The sequence below is a fragment of the Rhinolophus hipposideros genome (assembly GCF_964194185.1).
Source record: "Rhinolophus hipposideros genome assembly, chromosome: 11".
Classification (NCBI taxonomy): Eukaryota; Metazoa; Chordata; class Mammalia; order Chiroptera; family Rhinolophidae; genus Rhinolophus; species Rhinolophus hipposideros.
This window is the reverse complement of record NC_138057.1, coordinates 989,342-1,011,838: the sequence shown is the minus strand read 5'-3', so window position 1 is coordinate 1,011,838 and position 22,497 is coordinate 989,342. Positions and strand designations below refer to the sequence as shown.

Here is a 22,497-nt window from a genome sequence, read left to right as displayed (position 1 = left end):
TGGGGAGGTGGGAGCTCTGGAGAGCTGTAGGAAGAGGCCATGGAGGGGAGAGGACATGCAGCAGAGGGCCATCTGGCATGGGCAGTGGGGTGGGGGACTTCCGGGGGGGACACTAGGAAGACTGTGGCGGTGGGGCTGGAGCAGGTAGCCAGGCAGAGGGGTGAGGCCCATTCCTGCAGTGATGGGACCATACCTGGGCAGCAGCTGGGGCTCCGAGAGCCCTCAGGGTCAGCTCCTATGAGAGGTATGTGAAGTCTCAAGTGGGGATCATCTAAAAAACACTCCTGAGAGAAGGGAGGAGTCTGATACATTTAATATGGTTGAGCACCTTTGTAAGAAGGTAAAGTGTTTCTTACAGTCAGTATAAATAGTGAAATAGAAGCATTTGGAAAAGAAGAAGGCCCCGAGTGGGTGGGCAGCTCTTTGGTGCAAGATGGGCGGCAGCGGCTGGTCTGTCAGAGGCCCCCCAGGTCGTCTGTCAGAAAGGCCAGCAGGAAGCGGCTGACGTGCCTGTCCACGATGAGTGGGGAGAAGCCCAGGACACGCCGGGCCCCAGGCAGCACCTTGGAGTCTGGAAAACAAGGGTGTCTCAGAACCCACCTTATGACACAGCAAGCTTCACACCCAAGTGACGTCAAGTGGGCCTGCCAGGTACTAACCCCACATGACCTCGACATCTCAGCGTAGCCAAAAAGGGGTGGTGAGTCCACCACGCTGTGCTGAGAGGGGGCCTCAGCCATGGGCCTCCCGTCCATCCACCAGAGCTGGGACACTGGAGGGGACCCAGGACGTGGGGAGTGCCTTGCTCCAGGTCCCAATTGGGGCAGGGCTTTCTATAACTCCTGAGCCCCGGCTGTGCCCCTTCTCTCACAAGGGGCCATCACTCTCTGACCCTGGGGGTGGTAGGCCACCGAGTATCAGGCGTGGGGATCAGAACCCACCACTGGGCCACCCACTCCCTGTTTCTCCTGAGCCCGGCCACTGTTCCACTGCAGGTAAGGACAGTGAGTTTCCAAGAGGCTGGGCTGGTGCCTTCCTCAGAGCTGAGTGGGCAGTATGGGAGTCCCATCCTGGGCTCTCGTGTGGGCTGGGCGGAGGCCTGGACAGGCAGCACCCACCTGGAGGGCAGCAGTAGATGAGGAGGGCCAGCCCCGCAGCCAGGCCAAGACAGGCCAGGAAGGCCACGGGTCCTGGGGGAGAAATGTGCGTCAGGGGCTGCCCACACGTCAGAGGGTGGGGAGGGGTCCGGAGATCCAGAGGGACAGGCTTGTGGCCCAGGCTGGGGTCAGCGGGCAGGGATACCCCCAGTGAGCACCGTGGGGGGTTATGTCCACAGGAAGCCAGGAACAGAGCCCAACTTGGAGTGGAGAAGCCCCCAGGTAGAGACAGAGCCCTGGGTGGGGGGGGGGCAGAGGGGAAGCAGGAGACGGTTACCCCTGTCACTGAGCCCTCGGCTCGCGGTGCCTGAGTCTAGCTCTGTGCAATCTGAGTTCTCTGGAAACAAAATCACAGGGCGCAGTTAGTCGTGGGTGGGCCAGAGAGGAAAGTGTTCACCCGCCCTCAGGAAACCAAGGGGGCTGTCGAGGTCCCTCGGCCCCAGGACCACCCAGCCCTGGGCCAAGCTGTGCTGGACCGTGTTGTGCCTGAGGGGGCCAGTGCCCGGGAGGGAACTTTGCACGGTTTGGGGTCTTCTGTCCACTTTCTAGGACCTCAAGGGCCATAGGGTGGGGGCCCGTTGTTCCCTGGTGGCCACGAGGCACCAGATGTAGCACAAACCCTGCCTGAAGGTGTCCATGTCAGCAGGGTGCTCTCTCCCCAGGCCTCCCCACCAGCCATCTGCCAGATGGCCCTGAGGGCAGCCGGGAGCCGGAGCCAGGAAGGTGCTTGACTCCCAGCAGGGCTGGCGTGACAGGACTGTCCCATGCTGGAGCTCAGAGCCAGTCCTGCCAGCCTGTCCTCGGGGTCAGACACCAGGCCCAGGGCCAGGCTGAGTGGCCTGCGTGAGCCACCTCATCTCTGGGAGCCTCTAGTCTCTGTCCTAAGAATCAAGGAACAGCAGCCACTCCTGGGGACCAGGGCAGAGGCCTCAGGACTGAGCTGCCATTCCCACCTACACCCTCTGCATCCTGGTCCCAGCAGCTCAGAGGGACTCTCACATGCCCCCCAGGCCCACAGGCGGGACCCCGAAGCCAAAACACATGTGCATGGACAGGCCATCAGGCCTGAGACTGTTCTGCAGAAAAACCCACACTGGGATCCACTTGGGCAAAGGGTGAACGCGGCCTCAGTACCCACCATGGGGGTCCGTTCACTGAAGGCTGGTACAGGCCAGAGCTGTGAGGCCTTAGGATCAGAAGGGACAGGATTCCCACAGGGCACTAGGTTATGGAGGGAAGGGGCAGATGCTACCTTTTGGGTCAAGACGGGCACAAGAGACAGAAACAGAGAGAAACATGTCGACAGAGAGAGACACAGAGAGACCGGGAGACAAAGACATGTGTGCTGCGGGAAACACTCTCTCTACTCTCTGGTGCCAGAGGAGACTAAACACAGCCACAGGTGTCCCTAGCGAGGGGCTGAGCAAGGAGACGCTGGAGCCTGGGGAGTGAGACACTTACGCAGGGTGTGCCGGCTGGGCAAGCGGCTGTGCAGGGGCTGAGCATGGATGTACAGGGCGCGGTAGAATTCCTGGCAATCCCGCTCGGTGCTCCGCTGCAGGTGGCCCAGTAGGTCACAGAGCCTCACGCGCAAGGATGCCTTGGGGTTCCGGAACTGGGGGTAGAAGGGACACAAAGGAACCTGAGGCTGGAAGAGGCTGGGCCAAAGGGAGCTAGCTGTGCTGTCGGATGGGGTAGCGGGGCTCCAGGGTCAGCCCCCAGCCCCCTCCATCCCAAGCTTCCTTGTGGCGGGGTGACTCTGCCGGGGTGCTCCAAGCACCCCGGAGAGGTAGTGACTGTGAACCACGGTCTCCTGGCCTGAGACTGTGCTAGGCTCACAGTATGGCTGCTAATTCTCACATTCTCTGTGAGGGCGGAGAGAGGACACCAAGAAAGGCAGTGGTGACATTATCCCACACGTGGGGAGGGAGTGGCTTGCTGTGTGACTTCAGTAATCGCTTCACCCCCTAAGACTCCTTTTGCTCATTTGTAAAAAGGGAAAAATAAACCCACACTGTAGGGTTATTACAGGGAATCAATGAGGTGATGACGTAATCACTTCTAATAGGTTACAGTCTCCAGGAATGTGATTCAAGTATTTAAAAAATAAATCGAGGGTTGAGGAGGAAAGAACTGGCTCTGTCGATGTGTCTGCTGGAGAAATGTGAGGCTGTGAAGGTCAGTGGAGAGGGCACTTGGCACTGACAGCCAGGACCCGGAGGCTTGGCCCGGTGCTGCCCCCCGGTGGCGGCATACTATTCTACATGGACGCAGAAGGGAACCACATCCGCGCAGAAGCTGCGCCCAAGAGCAGCTGGAGCCACAGGGGTCCACGTGTGGAGGCGTTTCCTTTTTCTCATACAAACTTTTCAAATGTTTAAAAATGAGCATGTATTAAACTTTTAACTACAACAGTAAGACAAATTTGAGCTCCTACTTTTTAGTTTCTTGTATTACTTTCATAACTTAAGAAGTACTATATTTTGCCATGTATAATGTACACCCACGTTTTCGGCCCAAACTTTCAGGGGAAAAAAATCTTTCATTTTAATTTTCTAATTCAAATTTTTATTTGTTTACATTTAGCTACTTGTTTTTTGTATTATAAAGGAATTTTACCATTTATTTTTTAACATGTGGTACAAGAAATTTTATGTAACAAATTACAAAACACAAGAACAGATATGAGGTACAAGAAATTTTATGTACCAGTAATAAATTTATGATAGTTACGCATCATAAAAAAACAGAAGGTCAAGAATCCTTTGTTGTTTCAAGTTCGTCATAAGTTCAACAAAACCGATTATAGTATTCCAAGGTGTTATTCTGCATAAGGATATCATTATTGGTTTCTAGAGTTACACTTTTAACTCATAAGCATGACTAAAAGAATTAAAAGCATTTATATAGATATGGAATTAGTACTACCCTCGTATAATGCGCATCATTTTTCCCTCACAAATTTGGGCAAAAAAGTATGCGTTGTACATGGCAAAATACGGTATCTGAGCCAGCAGCAGGCCCACGTGTAGCCCAGCTCTGTCAGGGACCAACCCCACCTGTCTCCAGGAGAGGCCCAGCCCTCTGGTCACCCCACGTGGCACCATTAACCTGCACCAAAGCAGGCAGCTGCAGGTCCAGAAGGGCTCACTCAGTCACCCAGCTGGGAGGGGGGCCTCCACCCCAAAGCCCTGGCTGGCCTCTGGCACCCGCCTTCAGGCCCACGGGGGAGTCAGAGAAGTGGGTATAACAGGCAAGGTCACCCAGTCTCAGGCTGTGCCCATGAACAGGATGGGCCGTGTTATACCCAAAATGCTTGCTCATTTTGAACTTTTCGAAGAGGCAGAGTGAAGAGCCAGGTGGCACATGGTGGGCCTGTCTAGAACCTCTGCTCCCTCCTCTGCCCCCTCCCAGGTTTGCTGCATGTTGTCACATGTCTCCTGTGATACTCCCAGCATGGAAGGGGTCAAGAGGAATAGTGACACGTGAAGACACTGGGACTGAGAGAGCTAATGTTCTGGGCCCAAGAATACCCCAAAGAGGCAGTTTTCATCTCTGAGCTCTCCTGCCTCCCGCTCTCCCAGCCCAGAAAGGAAGGAATAGGACAGATGCGTCCGGCAGGCGCGCCCCTCAGCACCTTCTCAGCGTCCTTGTTGCTGAGGATCTGGGGATAGTAGCGGTTCAGCTGGAGGATGATCCTGTCCACCTGCTGTTCGCTCAGGCGCCCATGGCCCATCAGGAAAGGCGTGTCCTGGACAAGGCGGTCACAGTAGGTCTGCTCTGAAACACAGGTAGAGAGCACGGAGGGCATGAGGCAGCATGGCCTGAGGAGGGAGTGGCAGGCCCCCCCACCACGGCGCAGCAGGACCCCCATTGCCACGGGAGGCATGCAGGCTGTGAGCACCTGGACACATGCTGACATCCCAGCTCATGTGGGCCTCACACACAGCCCAGAGCCCCCCATGTCTTGTCAACACCCTGGCCAGAAGACGGAGTGGGCAGGTAAGGCGAGAACAATCCAGAATGCTCAAAAGCAGAACAGAGCCTCTGCCCCTTCTCTTCTAAGAAAATGCACTGAGGACCGAGGGATCTGCTGCCCAAGGGTGCCCACAGCCACCACTGTCATAGGACAAAAGGCTCAGGGTGGCCCATGCTGGCACGGCAACAGGTCCGTGTGAGTAGAAGGTAGACAGGATCACCCTCCAGCCTGTCCACAAGACCTCGAAAAGCTGCCAACAGCAGACCAGTGTGCCTGCCCAGGGGGCTGAGGAAGGCTTTTTCTCTGGTCTTTTCTTTCAGAATCACCACTAAAGCATCATTGTTGCACCTTCCTTCCCATTAAGAATATTCCTTAGAATGAGAAGCCTTTAACAACGAGGGATGGGATAGAGGTTGGCAAGTGGGGGACACAGGGTCTTTGAGGGACCGTCCTGAGTCCCTGTGACACTGGCTACCTGAACAGGTGTACCACCTTACCTACCTACCTGTAAAAGTTTGTCCCATTTCCTGGTGGACACGGGCTGGGGGACGGGCAGAGCTGCATAGGAGGAGAGTTTCTGAAAGTGACTGGAGTTAAGTTGGTATCAATTCAAATTAAATTGTTATAATCTTAGGAGGTTATGTGTAATCCTCATGTTAACCACTAGATATCTATATCTATATCTATATCTATATCTATATCTATATCTATATCTATATCTATATCTATATCTATATCTATATCTATATCTATATATATCTCCACACAATACACACAAAATGAAATCGAAAGTATTGCTACAAAAAAATCAACTAAACACAAAAGAAGGCAGTAATGGATGAAATGAAAGACAAAAACGCTATAAGACATACAGAAAAGCAATAGCAAAAGAACAAGTTATTCCTATCAGTCATTACTTTTAACGTAAATGAACTAAACTCTCCATTCGAAAGGCAGAAATTGGCAGAATGGATCTGTGATGTTGTGATTTATAAGAAATGTATATTTGGTCTTCATCCTGCTTCCTGGCACACAGCTCCTAAAACCCTGGAATTTCTTAATCGGTGAGCCATGAAAGTGGGAGTCTTTTGTTACTCATAACAAGCCCCTTTCAACCCCACCCGAGTTTGTGTTAATAACTTGACTTTTGGAAAGGCCTGGAATAACCACAGGGCGGGAGCTGGTTGCCCAGAGAACCAAGTGATTAGAGGGTTGGAACTTTCAGCACCACCCTCTGGGGAGGGGAGAGGGGCTAGAGATTGAATCAATCGCCAATGGCCAATGATTTAATCTCATGCCTATGTAACAAAACCTCCATAAGAACCCCAAAGGATGGGGTTTGGAGAGCTTCTGAAAGTTGGCTGGGAGGCCCACCTGGCAGGGACCCTCTTTCCCACAAGCCTTGCCCTATTCGTCTCTTCCATCTGGCTGTTCATTTATATACTTTGAAATTATCCTTTGTAATAAATTGGCAGGAATAAGTAAAGTGTTTTCCCAAGTTCTGTGAGCCACTCTACCAAGTAAGTGAACTCAAGGAGGGGGTGATGGGAAATCGGATTTATAGCCAATTGGTCATAAGCCCAGGTGACAATCTGGATTTGTGATTGGCATCTGAAGTAGGAGCAGTCTTGTGGGACTGAGCCCTTGACCTGTGGGATCTGATGCTGTCTCCAGGTAGATGGTGTGAGAATTGAGTTAAACTGTAGGACACCTAGTTAGTATCCACCAGAGAGCTGGATAATTGCTTGGGGGCAAACAAACACATTCGGTGACCAGAAGTATCAGAAGTGTTGAGAAGTTGAGGGTTTGTGTAGGAGTAGAGGAGAAACAGTGTTTTTCTCCCAGGATTAAAAAATACATATAATTCAATTATATGCTATCTTCAAAAGACTCTCACTTTAGATCTAAAGACACAAATAGGGTGAAAATGAAATAATAGAAAAAGATATTCCATGCAAACAGTAACCAAGAGAGCTTAGGTGGCTATACTAATGTGAGAAAAAAAGACTTTAAGTCACAATTGTTACATGAGATAAAGAAGTATAATATATATTAAGAAAAGGGATATTCACCAAGAAGACATAACAAACATATATGCAGTCTGACAATTAGGCTGGCAAACTCATTCTAGAAAAAGTGCTATATACCTCATTGCTGAATATCACTACGGTCGCGTTCGAAGAACCGAGAAACTATGCACTGACGCCAGTTGCCTAGTCCACCCTTCAAAGCAATTTTGGAACTCTGTTTCTGGAATGGCCATCAGAGCTGTCATCGTAGTACCTTTGATGTCGTCAAAATGTCTCCCTTTCAATATTGCCTTTATTTTCAGGTAAAGAAAGAAGTCATTGGAGGCCACATCAGGTGAGCAGGGAAGGTGTTCCAATAGTTATTTGTTTACTGGCGAAAAACTCCCTCACCGACAGTGAGGTGAGCTGGTGCATTGTGGTGATGCAAGAGCCGTGAATTGTTGGCGAAAAGTTCAGGTCGTGTTCATCTAACGTTTTGATGCAGCCTTTCCAGTACTTCTGAATAGTAAACTTGATTAACTGTTTGTCCAGTTGGTACAAATTCATAATGAATAATCCCTCTGATATCAAAAAAGGATAGCAACATCGTTTTGACTCTTGATTTGGACGGACCTTTTTTGGTTGTGGAGAATTGGCTGATTTCCATTGTGCACTTTGAGGCTTTGTTTCAGAGTCCTATTGGTACACCCATGTTTTATCACCAGTGATAACATGGTCCAAAACATCGTCTTGCCTCTCCAAAAGTTCTTGGCAAATCTCGACTCTCCTTTTTGCTTTTATTCATTGGTGAGCTCCTTCAGGACCATTTTTGCACACACCTTTGTCATGCTAAGATTTTCAGTTCAGATTTTCCTGTTTCTCTATTGATGTTTACTTAGTCTGCTATACTTCTAACAGTCAGCTGACGATTTTGACACACAATTCGATGGATTTTTGCAATGTTTTCTTCAGTTCTGCTTGTTACTGGCTGCCCTAACCTCTCTTCATCAGTGACGTGTTCTATCCTCTCAGAAAAATGTTTAATCCATTTTTGCACTGCTGTTTTCTTCATGACATAATCCCCATAAACTTGGACTAACATGTCCCTGATTTCACTTGCACTCTTGCCAAGTTTAACAAGAAATTTAATGTTTGTTCGTTGCTTTAATTCAAGCTCAGATATTCTAGCAAAGGCACAAGAAAACGCGCAACAACAATGAATGCCACTCAGCAAGACACCGCCACATGTGGACATGAACACAGCTGCAGTTGTGAAACACTCATATACCAAGGCTATGAAACCTTACCGAGATGTTTGTATAGTGCTGCCAGTGCAAGTGCATGGTGGCAAATTCGCGAACTTAACTGTCAGACTTTGTATGCACCAAATATCAAAGCCCCAAAATATATGAAGCAAAGATTGGCAGAATTTAAGGGAGAAATAGACAGCTTTATAATAATAGATTGAGACTTTAATACACCACTTTCAATAACAGACACAACAACCAGACACATGATCAATAAGAAAACAGAGGATATGAACAATTCCATAAACATATGATACCTAACAGCACACACACAATACTCCACCCATCAATAGCAGAATGTACATTTTTCTCAAGTGCACATGGGACATTCTCCAGGATAGACCTCAAAACAAGTTTGGCCATAAAACAAGTCTTAATAGATTATAAAAGGCTGAAATTATGCAAAGGATATTTCCTAATCACAAGGAATAAAACTAGAAATCAGTAATAGAAGGAACACTAAAAATTCATAAGTATGTTAAAATTAAACAACCAATGGGTCAGAGAAGAAATCACAAAGGAAATTAGAAAATACCTTGAGATAAATGAAAATAAAAATACAGCATATCACAATTTAAGGAGAGCAGTGAAAGCAGTGCCGAGCAGGAAATTCATAGCTTTAAATGCACACAATAAAACAGAAGAAAGACCTTAAATCCATAACCTCATGTCACACCTCAAGGAACTAGAAAAAGAGCAAACTAAACCCAAAGCAACAGAAGGAAGGACATAATAAAGATCAGAATGAAGGTAAGTGAAAAAGAGAAGAAACAGTAGGAAAAAAGCAACAAAACCAAAAGTTGTTTCTCTGAAAAGATAAAAAATTGACAGACCTTTATCTAGACTGACAAAAAAAAAAAAAAAAAGAAAAAAAAGACCCCAAAATTACAGTGGGGATATTACTACCAATTTTACAGAAATAAAAATTATAAGAGAGTACTATGAACATTTGTATGCCAACAAATTGGACATTCTAGATGAAATGGACAAATTCCTAAAAACACACAATTTACCAATGCTGAATCATGAAGAAATAGAAAATCTGAATAGATGTATAACTAATAATGAGATAAAGTCAGTTATCAAAATTGTCCCAGCAAATAAAAGCTCAGGACAAGATGGTTTCACTGGTGAATTCTACCAACATTTAAAGAACTAACACCAATCCTTGTAAAACTCTTCCAAAAAACTGGAGAGGAGGGAATACTTTATAACTCTCTCTGAGACCATCATTACCTTGATACCAAAACCAGTCAAAGAAACTACAAGAAAACTACAGACTAATATTGCTTATAAATACTGATGCAAAAATCCTCAATAAAATACTAGTAAACTGAATTCAGCAGCACATTAAAAGGATTTATTCCCAGAATGCTTGGATGGTTCAACATATGAAGATCTATCAATATAATAGATCACATTAATAACATGAGAGAAAAAAACATGATCATCTCAAGTGATGCAGAAAAAGCATTTGACAAAATTTAACACTCTTTTTTGATTTAAAATCAATAAATTAGAAATAGAAGCAAACTTCCTCAACATGATAAAAGTTATATGGTCATATATGAAAAGTCTACAACAAACACCATACTCAACGGTGAAAGATGGAAGCTTCTCCCCTAAGATCAGGAATAAGGATACTCACTCTCAACACTTCTTTTCAATATACCGTGTTTCCCCGAAAATAAGACCGGGTCTTTTATTAAGGTTTGCTCTAAAAGATGCATTAGGGCTTATGTTCAGGGGATGTTATCCTGCAATATCATGCTAGGGCTTATTTTCTGATTAGGTCTTATTTCTGGGGAAACACAGTAGTACTAGATGTCCTATTCAGAGCAAGTACGCAAGAAAAGGAAATAGAAGGCATCCAATTAGAAAGGAAGAAGTAAAATTATCTCTGTTTACAGATGATATGATCTTATGAAAACCCCAGAATTAAAAAAAAAAACCTGTTAGAACTAACATATTCAGCAAAGTTGCAAGACACAAAATCAACACCAAAAATCAGTTCCATTTCTATATACTAACCATAAACAATCCAAAAAATATAAGAACAGAATTCCATTTATAGTAGCATCAAACAGATAAAATACTTAGGAATAAAATTAAGTAATGAAGTGAAAGACCTGTACACTGAAAACTATACAACAAATTGCTGAAAGAAATGAAAGAAGACACAAATAAATGGAAAGATATCCCATGTTTATGGATTGAAAGGCTTAATATTGTGAAGAAAATACTACCCAAAGTGATCTGCAAATTCCATACAATCCCTCCAAAACCCCAATGATGACTTTGCAGAAACAGAAAAAGCCATTCTAAAATTCATTTATCAAAGAACCTTCATAGCGAAAACAATCCTGAAAAAAAACAAAGTTGGAGGACTCATACTTCTTGATTTCAAAACTTAATACAAATCTACAGGAATCAAAACAGTGTGGTAGTGGTATAAGGACAGATATATAGACCAATGGACAGGAATAAAGAGTCCAGAAATAAACAGCATTTTGAATAGGACAAAAAAGAGAGTGAAAAGACAACCCACAGAATAGGACAGAATATCTTCAAAGCATATATCGGATAAGGGATTAATACCCAGAATATATAAAGAACTCCTACAACTCAACAACAAAAAATCCATAAATAGCCCAATTAAAAAATGGGCAAAGGGATACTGAAAAAAATGGCGGCGTGAGGTGAGCCTCTGTAACGCTCCCCTGGAATTTACAACGAATCGGACAACAATAACTCCACAAAGGACTCCTTGCACAGCAGAAAGGCAAGACGAAGAGGCCGACTACTGAATTCACCTCCAGGTGGGTGAATCGCGCGAGCGGGGGAGGAGGGAAGGGAGAAGTGCGGAGACGGAGCCGCGCGGGCGCAGGACACAGACCTAGCTCAGTGCTCGGAGCCCGCTGCTCCCGGATCTTCCGCAGCTGCGGGAGAGGGAAGGACTCGGACTGCTAGGGCTCCGCTCACGGCCCGCAGGGCTGAGGGGGCAGCATACAAAACCGCTGAACCCAACTTTCGCTCACGGCAGACCTCGGAGCAAAGACTGAGGGAAGAGGGCTGAAATCGGTGGTTTAAGCCCTCACTGCCGAGCGGAGAACGGAAGCCTTAGGCACGGAGACTAGCCACCCCCTCCCTACCCTCCCAGAGCTCGCCCTGCCCCCACCTGCCCGGTGCTAGAAGCGATAAAGTAGCAGTGTCGGATCAAAGGACAGAATATTTGCTGCTCTGAGAACTGTGGACCGCAGACACAGATTCGCAGCTCAACTAGTTCCGGCAAAGGGGAGGGAGCTGTGGAAGCAGGACTGGCTGTGGTGGTGGTCGCCGCCATTGCTCTGGGCCACCTCTCACAACTCACCCCGCCCCTGGCCCCACCTATCTGGGCGGATCCCTGCAGGAGTAAACAGAACTGCTGAAACAAACGGGCTCTGAATCTGGTGCAGAAAGAGCTTTGGAACTCCAAAAGCTCTTCGCATACCTATCAACCTGTTGCAGAAGACACTCCTGTAGATGTCTAGGAAGAGAAATAGTAAATCAGTGATTGCCATGAATAACCAAAGCAACAAGATAGCTCAGAAAGAAAGTGAAAAGTCTCCAGAAAAGGAACTTAGACATATGGAAATATGTGATATAAATGACAGAGAATTCAAGATCGCAATTCTGAAAAAACTGAACGAGATGCAAGAAAACACAGAAAGGCAGTTTAATGAACTCAGAAACACAATCAAAGAACACCATGAGCATTTTACAAAAAAATGGGCAAAGAACTTGAATACACATTTCTCCAAAGAAGATATACAAATGGCTACTAAGCACATGAAAAGAAGCTCAATATCATTAGTCAGCAGGGAAATGTAAACCAAACCATGATATATCACTTCATACTCATTAGGGTGTCCATATATATATATATGTAAAATGAGGATGTGAAGAAATTGGAACTCTCGTGCGTGGCTGGTGGGCATGTAAAATGGTGCAGCCATCATGGAAAAACAGTTTGGCAGTTCCTCAAAAAACTAAACATAAATTGTCATACAAATGAGCAATTCCACTTCTAGGCATACACCAAAAAGAATTGAAAGCAGGGACTCAAACAGATACTTGCACACCAGTGTTCAGAGCAGCACTATTCACAAGAGCCAAAAGGTGGAAGCAACCGATGGATGACTGAATAAACAAGATATGGCATATGCGTACCATGGAATATTATTCAGCCTTTGAAAGGAAGGCAATTCTGACACATTGAAATTTTGACACATTGAAAACATTATGCGAGTTTAAAAAAGTCAGACACAAATGGACAAATATTGTGATTCCACTTAAATGACATATCTAGAATGGGCAATTCTAGAGAATGGAAAGTAGAATGGTGGTTGCCAGGAGCTGGGGTAATGGGATAAAGGGGACTAAGTGTTTAATGGGGATATAGAGTTTCTGTTTGGGATGATAAAAAAAAGTTCTGGAAATGGAGAGTAGTGATGGTTTCACAGCATTGTGAACGTATTTAATGCCACTGAAATAGCTAAAAGAGTGACACACAAACAAAAAAAGTGAATGGATAATTGGTTTATCTATACAATGAAATATAAGTGAGAAAAAGACCTATGAAGTCATAAAAAGACATAGAAGAAACGTAAATGCATACTGCTAAAAGTAAAAGAAGCTAATCTGAAAAGGCTACATACTGTATGATTCCAACAGAAAAGCCAAACTATGGAGGCAGTAAAAAGATCAGAGGGTGCTTAGATCAGTGAAAACGGAGGGGTGAGTAGGTGGGGCAAAGGAGTTTTAGGGCTGTGAAACTATATGACTGTGCGATAGTAAACATAGGACATTATGCATTTTTCAAAACTCAGAATGTACCACACAAGGAGTGAACCCTAATGTGAAGTTACATTGGTTAGTACCAATGTATTGATATTGGTTTATCAAGTGTAACAAACGTACCACACCATGCAAGATGTCAAGAGGGGAAACGGAGGTGGGGGTTAGGCTGAAGGGCATGCTGTACTGTCTGCTCAACTTTCCATAACGTAAAATTGCCCTAAAATAAAATCTAATAATTAAAAAGAAATTCTATTTAGAAATTCCAGTGTTGAATCTGAAAGAAAAAATGGGCGTCACAGAAAGCAGCCGAATCCCTTGATGGGATGGGGTTACCAGGGAAGGAGTATGAAGAAACCCTCTGGAATGATGGAGATGTTCTGACTTGATCGGGCCTGGGTTGCTAGTTCCATGGGCGTATGCACTTGTCCAAACTTATCAAATTATTCACTAAAAATGAGTGCATTTGTGTAATTATGTCTCAGTGAAGTTGAATATTTAAAAATGGGGTCATCACGTTGGAACAAATGGGTCTCCTCCCCGATTTCCTATGTGGAGCAACTCAACAGACCGTTTGTCTCCCTCATCTCTCTCCCATTGTCAACTCCTCCTGGCTGGTCTTTTTGCCCCTGATTACAAAATTTCTAACTTCTAAATTCTCCCAGCCTCTGGAAATCTACCTGGAAGACAAACTCGTCAGCAGCCCCATCACGGTGAGAAAGCAGAACACAGGGACACCGAGCGACCTGCCACAGCCCCGTTGGTGGGACCCTTGTGGCCAGCCGGCTTCAGCACATTCTGATTAAAGAGTTAAGAATACCAGCCAGAGTTCAGAGTGTGCCCCATGGCCAGGCATTCTGTGGGCTCTGTGCATACAGATAATCTTCATCCTTAGATTAGTATGAACACAACCACCACCCCCATTTTCAGATGGGGAAACTGAGGCACAGCAAGTAGCTAAGGTACCTGCCCAACCAAGGCCTTAGCCAGCCAGCGAGTGATGGGACAAGGTGAGGACCTAGGCACAGTGTCGGGGCCACCTCCTGAAATCCAGACTTTCCACCCCCCTACAACGCTCCTCTGTAGGTCTCAGACGTACATCCATTTATTCCATAACTCCTTTAACTGTGCACTTAGCTGCATCATGTCTGCTCCTAGCCAGGCCCAGTAGGGCAGGCCCAAGGCTGTCCTGTCCAGTATGTGCAGCTGTGCAGAGCCAGCACATAGTAGGGGCTCACTAGGAGTTCTGGAATAAATGGTAGGTCTGAGAGCCACAGAAAGGCGCTGTTGGAGGATGGGGGCCAGCCCGGCAGCGGCTCCTGCAGCCCCGTGGGCACATAAGCAGGTGGGGCCCTGTGGCCACCAGGTGTGAGTCATCTGGCACAGTGGCACAGCCGGGGACCGAGGCTCCAGGTTCTTCCTCACTCTGTGCTTCCTGTGGTCGCTGTAAACTGCACGCAAACCACACCCAGGCAGCTACTAAAGGCACGAAAAGGTAACAGAAAGGAAACCGCTTTGGTCCCAGGTCCTGATAAACAGTCCCAGGTTTTTAAAGGATAAAGAACTCTCTGGCACAACACCCACCAGGGCTTTGCCAACTCCCTTTGCCAAGCCCCACGTCCTCCACCTTTTTGCCTAGCTGGCACCAGAACCAAGGACTCCAAACCCATTACCCCCACATGGCCAGGTGGGAGCTGGCCCCTCCTACTCTCACCTAGCCCCCCCATGTCTCTGAGCCTTCCCACATGGCAGCCACCAACTGCACCGCACTGCCCAGGACCCCCGCCCCAAGTCAAGAAGACGCATCCCTGTGGTTTCTACCCTGCTAACTGGTGCTTAGCTCACTGTCTGCCCCACCCTCCAAGGCCCTGACCCCCACCCCACTGTAGTCCACATGCTTGGACCTCAAGCTCCATCCTAAATGGAATCTCCCAGAATCTTCTGTCCCAGAGCCCAACCTGGCTTTGGGCATGGAGGAGCTGAGATTGCTCACTCCAACACACTACAAGGCAGGGACGGGTTCTACAGCAAGAGTTAACAGCTGCAGTAACATTTAGCCAGTGCATGGCTTGTGTAGGCACAGTGGGTCCCGGACACTTACTCCACAGCCTGTGACAGAGACCCCAGAGCCAGGATGAGGCAGGCCCATCAATAAACAGGGAGAGTGAACCATGGACGACAGGCCTGCAGTCTTGCAGGGCTGCCCATTTGATGCTCCTTGGCCTATGCTCTCTGCTCAGTTCCCCACCCCCAAAATGAAGGGAGGTGAGGGTTTGGGTCTCTAGAGGCCCAGCACACAGAGATGGCAGGGACAGGGTCAGGGGTCCTGGGAAGGACACAGGTCTAGTCCCGGCTCTGCCACTGACCACCCGAGGGGCCTGCTGCTTGGCACCTGCCCAATCTGAGCCTTTGTTTCCTCATCCACACATGACATTCCACATGTCCCTATATGGTACTACTGGGTGGGAAGTCCTCGCTGCAGGGCCAAGCACACATTAGGTGCTTAGGAATGGCAGCCACACACAAAAAAAGGGTTCAGGTTCTCAGAGATGACAGGGGAACAGGTAGCAGCTGGGGTCTTTTGTGGCCTAGGCTGGGACACTCATGTCCTAGAAGTTACCAGGTTCCAGCCCATGTGTGCAGGATCCAGGCTGGAACTCCGGTGAGTTCTGGGGTGAAAGGACAGGGATTTCTGGGGCCTCCCTGACCCCTGGGCCACCCTAGGTGACTTCTGCCCCATGAGGCAGAAGAATGGGCCCCACGGGGATGAAGTATGGCTCTGGGAGCCCCCACATTCCCTGCCCACTCTGCCATGGGTCCACAACAGGCGTATCATCCTAAGGGCTTCGCCAACAAGGTAAGGAGGTGCACAGGGCAGTGTGACCCCACTTGGCTGGGGTCAGGAGGGAGGTGAGGGCCCCAGTTCAGAGAGGTCCTTGGGACTCTACTGGACTGCAGATTCCATTCTGGAAAAATAAGTTGGCGGAGCTGTGGCCACACAGCGTGGAGCTCAAAGTCTTGGGGGGCTCAGTCTGTGTCCCCGATTCCCACAGGCCTGTCCTTGACTGAGAGGCACAGCCGGGGAGGGACCAGAGAGTTCCCGGGGTACCACACAGTGCCCAAGAACAGTGCCAGTCGGGCCTCTCTGTCAGGTGGCTGTGACTCTGGAGTGTGTGTATCTCCTACCAGTGGGACCACAGAGGACTACCAGCACTGCTTTCACTTTCACCTCCCAATCTGTCAGGCAGCATCCTCACCCCAGCACCTCCCTACCCACAGAGGCACACTGGCCTTTGTCCCTTAGAACTTTGGAGGGTCTGACCATGGCCACTGCCCCCCAGAACCCTCCAGGGCCTGACCAAGGTCCCGTTCCCCAAAACTTTCCAGGGCTTGATCTGGGTACGCCCCAAGAACCTTCCAGGGCCTGACCATGCCCCCCCCCAGAACCCTGCAGGGGGTGACCACGCCCCCGGTCCCCTGGAGTCCCGCCGACTGCGGAGGCTGTCACGGGCACGCGGTCACGAACAGATCACTGAAACAACGCGGTGAGGAGCTGCCCCCGCGGGCCACATCGGGGAAGCAGGGCCCGGCGGACCGTCCGGATCGCGTACCCGCCCAGGGGGCACAGGCACGACCCGGGCCAGGACCGCGCTCACCTGTCATGGCGGCGGCACGGCATGCACCGGCCGGCACCGGCCTATCCCCCTACCGCCGTCCGCCAGTCAGTCGGCCGCCTCCAGCTGACCACGGGTGACCGCAGCCCACCCGGCAGGCTCGGTCTGCCCCTTCCCGGAAGGCCCCGCCCCCAGCGTCGGCAACGTCGCTGTCACAGCCCTGACCCCGCCCAGCCATGGCCCCGCCCTTCCCACTGAGCCCCGCCCTTCCCACTGAGCCCCGCCCCCAGCGTCGGCAACGTCGCTGTCACAGCCCTGACCCCGCCCAGCCATGGCCCCGCCCTTCCCACTGAGCCCCGCCCCCAGCGTCGACGACGTGACTACCAGAGCCCTGAAACACACCGTCATTGAGTGCCACCCTCACCGACGTCGGCCACGTAGTTGCCACAAGCCTGTACCGCGCCTTTCACTGAGCCCCGCCCCCGCCTCCTACGGGGCCCGCGGGAGCCCGGAGCCTCGCTCCCGCCGGAAGAGGCTGCAGTGTCCTCAGACGCCCTTAGCGCCGCTCTTCCCTCGAGGCCCGCCCCTAGCTCCGACGCGCCTCCATGGCCCCGCCTCCTCCGGGCCCCGCCTCCTCCGGGCCCCGCCCCCGGCCCCACGCCGCCCTGCGGCTGGGCTGGAGGCCAGGTTGAAAGAGGAAACTGAGGCGCTGAGAGAGAAAGAGAGTTACCAAGGTCACGCAGAAGGTCAGGTCGTGCGGGGTACAGGGCCAGGCCTGGAGCAAAAGGCCGGTGGGCTCCAGTACCCTAGAAGGATGAGCTAAAGAGGGCAGTACCTGCGCAGTGACCCTCCCCAATCCAGGGGAGAAGTCGGCCGCAACCGTGTGACTTGGGTGGGGCATTCCCCTCTCTGGCCTCCATTTGCAAAAGGGCACATCAGCCTATTAGTGTGACCCTGACTAGGGGTCGTTTAGCTTGTCTGAATCTCAGTTTTCTAGTCTGTAAAATGGCTGACCTTGGGCAAATCTCTTTTTCTCAGGAGCTCACTCCCCCTTATGCTACAGCCCTGGTCTTTCTATAATGCACCCACCCAGGAAGCCCCCAGCCCTTAGGTGTGCAAGTGCATATGTGAATGCGCAGGGCTCCCACCTCACAGTGGAGTGCTGTGCTGGGAAGGAAAGCAGGGCCTTCACAGAAGCCATCGCAAATATGGTTTGGTTTTTTTCTGGTTCCTTCTTTGCCTGTGCCAGCTGTTCCTCCTTTACATGCTCTAATCTGAGATGCAGGGGCTGGACCTGGAGTGGGGGCCCAAGCACAGTACTCTCTTCTTAGCACAGGGATGCTCTGCTCCCAAAGTCCGTGCGCCCTCTCAGCTGTCTCCTGTAATACAGGGTTAGGACCGACCATCAAGGTTGTGTGCAGTTGGGGCATCCAGAGAATGGGTGCAGTTGTCTCCTGGAAACCTCAAAACCCTTGGGCTGAGTCATGGTGGTCACTACCTGGGAGCCACACCCTCCCCAAACAGTGGGAGTGCTTCCCCATGAGGCCCAGCCTTAGCCTGCCCCCAGCCCAGGGTCCACATGGGCAGGGCCCCCCTGGGGAGGGAGATTGGGGTTCCCTCCTTGTGGAGCCCCACACAGGCATGCCCAGGGGCCTCTGGGAGAGGGCCTGTTGAGCCTCGTAGAACCCAGCCTGAACCTCATTACTCCACATCTTTCACCCTGTGTCATGGCTCCTGGCATTTACCTGTTAGTTTATTTCATCCTCTAGAAGTAATGTCAGTGTCATAAAGGCAGAGTTTGGATGGACAGGGGACACAATAGGACAGTGAGGTCTTCCAGGCCCACTCACCTCCAGGGAGCTCCAACACTTCCTGGGTCATGAACTTCACAGCCATTCCTGCCGCAGGATGGAAGGGGAAATTGAGGCTTGGAGCAGTGGACTTCTTCACCCAAGGTCTAGCAGTCAGGACCAGCATCCCAGGTTCAGGATTTGCTCCCATGGCCCCGCCCAAGAACTCACAGATAGGGCCCAGTGCCCCTAGGATGTTCACTGTAGGCCAGCGGGAATAGAAGCCTGTGGCACCAGCAGGGGACTACCAGCTTGGATCCCTACCCCAGGTGGCAGTTAGGCACAACACCCCCAGGATCAGAGAGCAGCTCCCGGGCACTCCGCTCTCTGGGGGGGAAGGGGCAGAGTTCCTCCCGTACCTGCTCCTCCAGGCCAACACAGAAGTGAGCACTTCGGCCTGGAGGCCCAGCCATTCACAGTGGGGACCCGCACTTGCAGTACTGAGTACTGTAGCTCTCACACGCAGAGGGAACCTGATCACCTGTGTGCCATGGGAACTGAGGTTGTTCCCCAGCTGTCCCTGACGCACCCGCCCTGAGCCCCAGCCCCAGCCTGACAGCTTCCATCCCCTTCTCTCACTTCTTTAGTATTTTGTAACCAAGGCATGCTTATCTGCTAAATACAATTTTAAATCCTCAGGGAAAGCTCATGCAGCATGGTGTCTGCACTTGCTATTCCCCTGATTTTCTCAGGGTCTCCTTACTTATTCAGATATTTTCTCAGCCTCCCCTGCAACAGGTCAGCAAAGTCAGACAGCAAACAAGAAACCGGGGAAATATCGGCAGCTCATCTCCCTAATGACTAGAGCTCCTATAGATCAGAAAGAGGTCAACAGTCCTGTGTTCAGAGAAAGAGGAAACACGCCATACCAAGCTGCTCGATTCTATTTGTAATAAGAATTTCATGTTTCGTGGATCAATCTGTCACAAATCCAAGGGCCTAATCAGACCCTCTGTGGTCCTGGCCCTGGGGAACACCCTGCCACGGGGTGCCTCCGCAGGCTCCCAATTACACCCCGGGCACTTCCTGCTGCCCCTCTCCCCACTAGAATGTCAGCTCCCAGGACAGGGGCCACATCGACCTCCAGGATCCTCACATCCTGGATCACACGCTTCTGCGTGGCTCATCAAGCTGGTCTGTGACTGGTGAAATGTGGCAGAGGTGATGGCGTGCCACTTCTGAGGCCAGGTCATATAGCACATTGTGGCTTCTGCCCTTCTCTCCTGGGTCACCGGCTCTGGAAGCCAGCTGCCGTGTCATGAGGACGCTCAAGCAGCACAGAGGAGAGCCCCATGTGGGGAGCAGCTGAGGCCCTGAGCCCACCACCGGCACCAGCTGTGAGGCAGTGAGTCACATGGAAGTGGACCCGCAGCCCTGGTCAGGCCATCAGATGAGACCCAGCTGACGTCTGACCTTAGCCTCAAGAGACACCCCGAGCCACAGCCACCCTGCCAAGCCTCACCACAAATTGTGAGAGACAATAAATGATGATTATTGTTCTTGAGCTGGTACATTTGGGGTCAGCTGGTTACAGGGCAGTACATAACTAATGCACTCGATGTCTCAGCAGAGGCCCGGCTGAAGTGAAGGAACAAGCTACATAACAGGTAGGGAAAGTATTCAAGAGGAAACAGTGCATGCGGGAGCCCTAGGCATGGATGACCTGGATGACCTTTCTGTGCTTGAGGAACAGCCACTGGAGTGGCTGGAGTGGAATGAGCAGGGGGATGAGGTCAGGAGGTCATGGGCAGATCATGCAGGGTCACACAGCCAGGCAGCCAGAAGCCCACAATCTGGGGATTTGTGAGGTCTGACAATTAAGTTCACAAACTCATCCTAGAAAAAGTGCTACATACCTCATTGCTGAATATCACTATGGTCACCTTCGAAGCACTCCCCTTGGGAAGCTATGCACCAATGCCAAAGCAATTTTGGAACTCTTTTTCTGGAATGGCCAGCAGAGCTGTCATCATATTACCCTTGATGTCCTGAATGTCATCAAAATGTCTTCCTTTCAATATTTCCTTTATCTTTGGGTAAAGAAAGAAGTCATTGGGGCCAGATCAGGTGAGTAGGGAGGGTGTTCCAATACAGTTATTTGTTTACTGGCTAAAAACTCCCTCACAGACAGTGCCGTGTGAGCTGGTGCATTGTGGTGATGCAAGAGCCATGAATTGTTGGTGAAAAGTTCAGGTCGTCTAACTTTTTCATGAAGCCTTTTCAGCACTTACAAATAGTAAACTTGGTTGACTGTTTGTCCAGTTGGTACAAATTCATAATGAATAATCCCTCATATGAAAACAGGTTAGCAACATCGTTGCAACAAGTTCAGGAACTTAATTGTCAGACCTGTAAAGTGAGGGGAGGGTGTGGTGATCTGATCTGTTTTTAAAACAACCCTCTGTCTACACAAGAGAATTGAAAGCATGGCTTCAAAGAGATGTTTGCACACTCAGGGTCACAGCAGCACTATTCAGATTAGCCAAAAGGTGGGACAACCCAAGTGCCCATTGACAGCGCATGGCTAAACTGTGGTATATATCCACACAGTGGAACATTATTCAGCCTTAAAAGGGAAGGAAATTCTGACACATTACAAGGATGAACCTGAGGACATCATGCTCAGGAAAATAATACAGTCACAGAAGGACAAATATTGTACAGTTCCACTCATACGTGTATGAGATTCCCTAGAGTAGTCAAATCACAGAGACAGAGCACAGAATGATGGTGCAGGAGCTGGGGGCAGGAAGGGGGAGTTACTGCTTAATGGGCAGAGTTTCTTCTTGGGAAAGTGAACATGTTCTGCAGATGGGTGGCGGCGATGAGGATGCCCACACAACACTGAAAATGGACTTAATGTTACTAAGCGTTACACTTAAGAATGGTTAAGATGGGGGCCGGCCCGGGGGCTCAGGCGGTTGGAGCTCCGTGCTCCTAACTCCGAAGGCTGCCGGTTCGATTCCCACATGGGCCAGTGGGCTCTCAACCACAAGGCTGCTGGTTCAATTCCTCAACTTCCACAAGGGATGGTGGGTTCCGCCCCCTGCAACTAAGATTGAACACGGCACTTTGAGCTGAGCTGCTGCTGAGCTCCCGGATGGCTCAGTTGGTGGAAGGGAGGGCTCTCAACCACAAGGTTGCCAATTCAATTCCTCCACTCCCACAAGGGATGGTGGGCAGCGCCCCCTGCTACTAGCAACAGCAACTGGACCTGGAGCTGAGCTGCGCCCTCCATAACGAAGACTGAAAGGACAACAACTTGACTTGGAAAAAGTCCTGGAAGTACACACTGTTCCCCAATAAAGTCCTGTTCCCCTTCCCCAATAAAATCTTAAAGAAAAAAAAAAAGGTTAAGATGGTAAATTTTATGTTATATTCTACCACAAAAAAAATACAATAAAAAAGCAACCTTTTGATAGCTGTGGGGAAAGTGGCTGGGGGCAGGGCGCTAGGATGCCGAAGTCTTTATGGCACGCGGGCTCAGAAGTCTGAGGACTCCACATGTCTGACTGCTCAGCTGAGAGGGCCCTGGTCTCGGCCCAAGCCGACAATCCCACTCCCTGTTTTTCGGCACACGTACCCTGGGGTCCCTGCCGCCACGCAAGAAGGAAGCTCACGCTACATGCAGTGTTTCTAGATGTGTGCATCGAGACACCGCTGGAAGATGCCAGTCCTGGGCTCTGCTCACTGGACTCATGGGAGACACGTGTCAGCAAGAACTGGTAGAACCAGGAGACAATGA

The 22,497-nt window shown here is 49.7% G+C and overlaps 1 protein-coding gene across 11 annotated transcripts; it reads right to left on the bottom strand.

The window, feature by feature from the left end:
* Positions 1-290: 290 nt before the first annotated feature.
* On the bottom strand, positions 291-17,466 carry CARD19 (caspase recruitment domain family member 19). 11 transcript variants are annotated; one of them, XM_081066385.1, is made up of 7 exons: positions 7,284-11,801; positions 5,642-5,723; positions 4,795-4,937; positions 2,619-2,772; positions 1,435-1,494; positions 1,119-1,190; positions 291-571 (listed from the first exon to the last, which is right to left on the bottom strand). In XM_081066385.1, exons 2-7 carry the CDS (start codon positions 5,658-5,660, stop codon positions 456-458), a joined length of 564 nt encoding a protein of 187 aa, XP_080922511.1. In that variant the 5' UTR covers positions 5,661-5,723; positions 7,284-11,801; the 3' UTR covers positions 291-455. The 11 variants fall into 11 exon arrangements, with proteins under 11 accessions (XP_080922511.1, XP_080922508.1, XP_080922518.1 ...); XM_081066382.1 differs by having other exon boundaries at positions 5,642-5,694; positions 7,284-10,120; XM_081066392.1 differs by lacking the exons at positions 5,642-5,723; positions 7,284-11,801 and adding an exon at positions 17,305-17,466.
* Positions 17,467-22,497: the final 5,031 nt, after the last annotated feature.